This window comes from Schistosoma mansoni, chromosome W (genome assembly GCF_000237925.1).
Source record: "Schistosoma mansoni strain Puerto Rico chromosome W, complete genome".
NCBI classification, from domain to species: domain Eukaryota; kingdom Metazoa; phylum Platyhelminthes; class Trematoda; order Strigeidida; family Schistosomatidae; genus Schistosoma; species Schistosoma mansoni.
Window position 1 is genome coordinate 40,512,837 of NC_031502.1, and position 6,200 is coordinate 40,519,036.

A 6,200-nucleotide genomic window follows, 5' to 3' on the forward strand; every position below is an offset into this window, starting at 1 on the left:
GAGCCCTTAACCGACAGACCACTGAGCCGGCATCCAACGGTGTTAATGTCTAACATCAACTGATCCACGATGGTGGTCTAGCTTCAATTGACTCATGATTTCAACTTTGAAATAGAGAATAGTTAAATTTAGATTGCGAATAAAAAACAAAGATCTGTATGATGAAAATTTTAATTGTTTGGATTATCTCTCTGTTGGTATTTTGTGTTCATGTTTAGTAGTCATAGTTGCCATATGTGAATCCTGTGAGGATCGCCTTGGTAAAGACAATCTGTCCCCAATTCATGGATCCCGGCACATTTAGACGATGAGTCCCGAATAGGACGAAGCTCGTATCCTGAATTTCACAATTAGCTACATTCCACTTATCCTTTCTAGTAACCTTCTTAGCTTTTTCAGGTTTTATTTGAGAGTAATGACATAAATTGGTTGTTTCGCATAGTTGGCTAACTTATATTTCGTTAGAATTTGTTTAGTTGTGTAATCTTTCAAATAAGTTAGACTAGAAACGGTGTTATGAAATGAAAAAGAGATACTAATTGTATTGCACAATATGTAACCGCCTTTACAATAAAATTAATAGTAATGAAGACTGTTAATGACAAGTTAAAAATAAAAATAAAATGTTTAATCTGTTTTGTTTAGTGATTGATGTATGCCGTGAATTAAAATAAATCAATGAATGTGTACATTAATAAACAAAAAATGAAACTGAAGATACACTTGATATTGTTTGTTTAAATCTTGCCATTGATGTTTAGGACTGCAATTGATCAGTCTCTTATTGACATATGTGCATAATGTGGGAAGATTCAAACAAACAATACCAAGTGAATTTAAACTTCATCTCATTGCACAAGCAAGTGGCTATCAGAACTCAGTAGGTGAGTGGATAAAGCGATGGCGTTTGAAGCGAACAGTACTGGGTTCGAGTCCCATAGTGAACATCAACTCTGCGATGCAGGCACATCCAGCTGACGAGTCCCAAATAGGACGAAACGCGTCGTGGATTCCACTGCTAGCCACTATCCATCTTTGTTTATAAAACTGAAGATAGATCTGAACATCAAACGAATTTAAACAAAATGTGGTTATCATCCCTATATAAGTCATTTTTAATAATCAAATAAGTAAAAGAGACCATAGTCAAAAAACATAAGGTAAGAAGTTTTTCAATTATAGGACTTCAGAGTAAAACAAATTAACAGGGATAGAATTTAAGAATACAATAACATATCAGTTTTTAGGCTTAAACGTTAAGTAAAATTTGTCAAGTTTAGATGAATAGTAAACTTCATCTTCTCGTTGTATTATTTAAAATTATCAAATATATTAATCATTTGTTGACTCGAGTTTACTTGTTCTGTAGTTCCTTAACCTTTCTGTATTAATTATAAACTAATCAGATAAACATAATCTACATAACCTATTTGAAGATAGAACAAATTGTTCATGGTTTCATAGATGAATGATCCCTTACATTTAACAATCTTCCATCCACTCATAAAACATTATCAATTTGGATCAGTATGTGGATACTTCTAGGTAAAATTAATTTATAATAACTTCAAATTATCATCTTCAGTAATGTAATACGGAATCTTATTAGAGATATTGCGACTTTAGAATATTTTCTGTTATAAACCATTAAACATAACGAATAATTTTATTCTCAAAATCTCATATAAAATTTACCTTTGTATCAGTCACAAAATCACATTGTTTGCATCGTTGCAATTTTGAACGTATAGATCTAATTGTTTTACCAGAGAAATTTTCCGGTGGTACATCGGAATGAAAATCTTTCATATGACGTTTTAAACGACCTTCTGTACGTGAAGTATAATCACATTTTAAACATTTATAATCATAATGTGATAACAAATGGTCTTGAAATTCTTGTCTGTCACTTCCTAAAATGTAAAATGATAAAGGAAACGAAAATATTCGTCAGACACTTGACAATATGACTAATAATTTAACTAATTAAAAGAATGATTTCATTATGAGTGTAGGTTGACTAAAACGAGGTGAGAGATAGTATTAAATATTATAAAGCCGATCCCTTGAATCTTGAATTTTTCGAAGCAATTATTGCTACATAACAGAAATCTCGTAGATATTTGGTTCTATTATGATTGTAGCTCTAGTGAAAGAGCTTTGAAATTTTGTTATGCTATGGATGACTCTTAGAGTTTCTTTTCTTTTAGTGTACTTTTGCAACCAGTCGTTCAGCTGGTAAAGTTCTGATAAGTGTCAGAATATACTGATTACGTATAATTTATATTTGATTACATGTATATGTTATTTATTATACCAATTATGTGGGTGTTAAATACAAATCGTTTGTACATGGAAGTCATTTGACTGGATGAAGAACGTTGGTAAACTAAGCTCATATATTTGAAAAAACTTGATATCATATGGTAAAGTACTTCAACTAGCTGCCTGAACGATAAAATAAATTATAGACCTTTTTGATAGGGTGATTGGAATTTGAATTGACAGAGTCTTACAGAATCTTTCATCCTTTTAGTCATATGATGATTACTTGATTTGAAACTTTTTGGTCAGCTACTTCATATTGTGTTGTGTTTCGTGTGTCTCTTTAAATTAAGATACTACATTTTACGGTTTCTAAACTATTCTAAAAAAACATTCAATCAGTAAATTCAATGAAGATTTAACAGAAAGCCCATAGATAGTTTCCACGTTTCTAGTATAACTATTGACAATAGTAATTTTTATTTCTTAAAGATAAGTCCATCACAATTTTTCTATCTGTGTATGTGTGCCACATTTCTACGCTAATCCGGATAATTGCACAAATGCTTCATAACTTGTGCTGTACCTAGTTAGTAAATTGTAAGGAACTGCTTCCATATGAACATATATATCAAACTTCTTCACATCTTAATACCCAGCATTCCCTTTCATTGTAATAACAACAAAACTCGGTTGCCTTAAGAGTAACCTCATTTAAAAAAAAGTTCATTTAACTTTTTATTCTGTTTTGTTTATTATAACATTTTAGGAAATTTGATCAACTGATAAGTCATGTCTAACAATTCATACAAGTGTTTATAATAAACTTACTGGTATACAGTTGTATAAATAAACATTTTTTCAAACAAACAAACAATAACAATATTTTTTTGTTTGTTTATCTGATTTATGTTAAAATATGTTCTTTTACGTTTAGATTACGTAATCAACTTGAATCAGAGAAGCTGTAACATATTGATAATGAATATTTTAAAATCATTTTTGTATATTTTTATGAAATATTCGAGTTACAATTAGTAAATAATAAATAATCTTAAATTTAAACCTGTTAAAATATTTTCAGCTCCATCAAGTAAAATCAATAAAACTATCTGCTGGTTAACTGTTCGCACACGAGACTAAAGGTCCCGGATTCGAGTCCTGCGTGTGGGATCGTGGATGTTCACTGCTCAGGGATCTTTTAATAAGACGAAACAGTCATCCAGTACTTTTATATTTTCAACGGTTGTCTAATATTGATCTATTCATGATATCAATTTGAAATCATCTAATACCTAGTATTAACTCTATACAATTCTATTAAATTAATCATCCAATATATTTGCATGGTTTGAATGAAAGTGATTTTCTTTGAATTTTGGAAAATATCAATACCAAAAGTATCATGGAATATTTTTCTTTACTATTTGTGTAACAGATTAACTAGTGATATTTCACAAACTTAAGATTTAGGATCAATGATTTCATCTTCAATGTTACATGAACATTTAAGCCATTTTAAACAAAGACTTTTGCTTGTATATAATATTAACATAATAGCTAGTATAATGAAATAAGCCTTGTAATTTCTATTTCAACATTAAAAGTCCACTAACTCTCATGTAGTTTAAAACTGCAGTAAACCTAAAAGTCAAGTGTGAATTTTGCGCTAAAAGTAATACATAATAATCTTATAAGGGAAAAGATAATTATCAAATAAAAAAACTAAATGCTAATGATTATGTTAAGATGTCAGTATTAGTTGTAACAGTAAACTTAAAACTTGTAAATCACAATGCCAAATGATAGTTATATTTATTATAACTTTACGAGCCAAGTACTACTGTGGTGTGTGCTACAAATGTCGACAGATATTGGTCGTATGGATCATCAATCGAAAGTGAGAAAAAAGAATGATAGGTGTGGAAACGAAAGAACAATGAAGTCTGAAACGATTGATTGGCATTTTGCAAATGAAGTATTTAAGAGACTAATATTTGGACGAAGAATATTCTTTTCGATAAATTCTCTTCAGCTTCTAAAATTATTTATTCAAATTAATAATCCGAAAAAATGATCAGGTTAAAGGCAAAGTACATCGTTTAAAGCATGTAAATTTAGGATTGTCAAACCAAATAGAATAAAATTGTTAATGTTGATATGATTCATATAGAAAGTTAACTTGAATCTGTATATATGTTAAAAGAAAATTTAAGATCCATGAACAGAATAAATGTGGGTCAGATAGGGTGAGAGAGATAATAGTGCAATTACAATTCGATCTAATGTTTAATGGGAGACTAAATTATGTGAAGAGTTAGTAAGAAGTAATAAGGAGGGATGAATGGGAAGTGAATGATTCATGCATAGGGGAGATTAATAATGATGTTTAACCAATAATAATAAGAAGAATACAAGGATTTGTGAATAAAGATATAACTACAAAAGGTCGTAAGTACAGTAGTCAAATTAGATCATTCAATAGTTAAGATCACTATTGAGTATTTGACCTTGAGGTTGGACAGGGGAGAATTCGTTGATGATATTTATTTTGTACACATAGCTCAGGTTTCTTAGTCTGTCTGGCTGCTGCTTCAGCCGTTTGACGGACTTTAAGCCTGACAAGCTTTGGCAAAGATTTATTGACCCTATAAATAATTGAAAAGAATTGGCTTATATTGGCACTGTGACCATTTTGTACTAAGTGGACCAATATCGAGCTGTTCACTTTCTTCACCAAACCTTGGAGGTGTTTGCGAGCACGAAAATGTAAATTCCTAGAACTTCGACCAATATAACTTGCTCCACAGGAGCAGTCGAACTAACAAATACAAAATGAAGTGGTCATTCTAGGTAATTCATCTTTTAGCCTTGGTGTCACCATTAGGCGCGTAGAAAACACTAATCGTAGTTCACCGGCATTGAAAGATTTTTGTATTGTCCTGTGTAATCTCTGAGTTAATATTTCACTAACCACATCCCCTCTGAATTGTAGGTGCATGAATAGGGATTTCTTCTTGACCGTTTGTATTTCGCCTATTTCCACCTTTGTGATTATATATTTAATTATAAACTTTCTGGAGTAACCGTTCTCACTAAGAGTATTATGCAAGATGTTTAGCTCATCTTCAACTATATCCGCAAAACAAATAGCGCATATTAGGTAACTAAGGGTTTCGATCAAGTTTCGTTTGTACTGTAGAGGTACAAAGCTAAGGAAATGTGTGTACTGCCCTGTCCAGGTATTTTTCCTGTTTTTCCTTTTTAATGATCCATACACTCTCTCAGTTAAGAGAACGTCCGAAGAGGCTATTGGACCATCACTCTCTTCTTCAGATGTAAACTGAATGGCTGGATGCACTCTTAGGGAGAACGGTTACCCTAGAAAGTTAATAATTAAATATATAATGACCCTATCTGACCCTTAATTATTCTGATCACAGATCTTAAATTTTCTTTTAACATATATACAGATTCAAGTTAACTTTCTATATGAATCATATCAACATTAACAATTTTATTCTATTTGGTTTGACAATCCTAAATTTACATGCTTTAAACGATGTACTTTGCCTTTAACCTGATCATTTTTTCGGATTATTAATTTGAATAAATAATTTTAGAAGCTGAAGAGAATTTATCGAAAAGAATATTCTTCGTTCAAATATTAGTCTTTTAAAATGATAGGGATCTTTGAATGATTAAAATGAAGTGTTTACTATATGGTTCACAGATTTTACTAATAGATTCTGTAGTTTCATATTCACATACAGTTGATTGTTCTCAATTGTGTTCTCATTCATCACACTATCATTAGTTTTTATGGTTATAGGCATCTGTGAGTAAACTCATTTATTGGATTTTATTATAATCATTATTGTTTTAATAAAAAAAAGAAAGCATGAGTCAATTGAAGCTAGACCACCAAGGAAAAC

General features: G+C 30.7%; 1 protein-coding gene across 1 annotated transcript in view; it reads right to left on the reverse strand.

Moving 5' to 3' along the window:
- Positions 1-6,200, reverse strand: part of Smp_135380 (putative hunchback protein) — a gene marked incomplete at both ends in the record, with an annotated part of 22,043 nt that overhangs the window by 4,094 nt on the left and 11,749 nt on the right. The window contains one exon of the mRNA XM_018789697.1: positions 1,696-1,913. Within this exon, the coding sequence (XP_018655114.1) occupies positions 1,696-1,913 (218 nt within the window). The remainder of the gene's footprint in view (positions 1-1,695; positions 1,914-6,200) is intronic.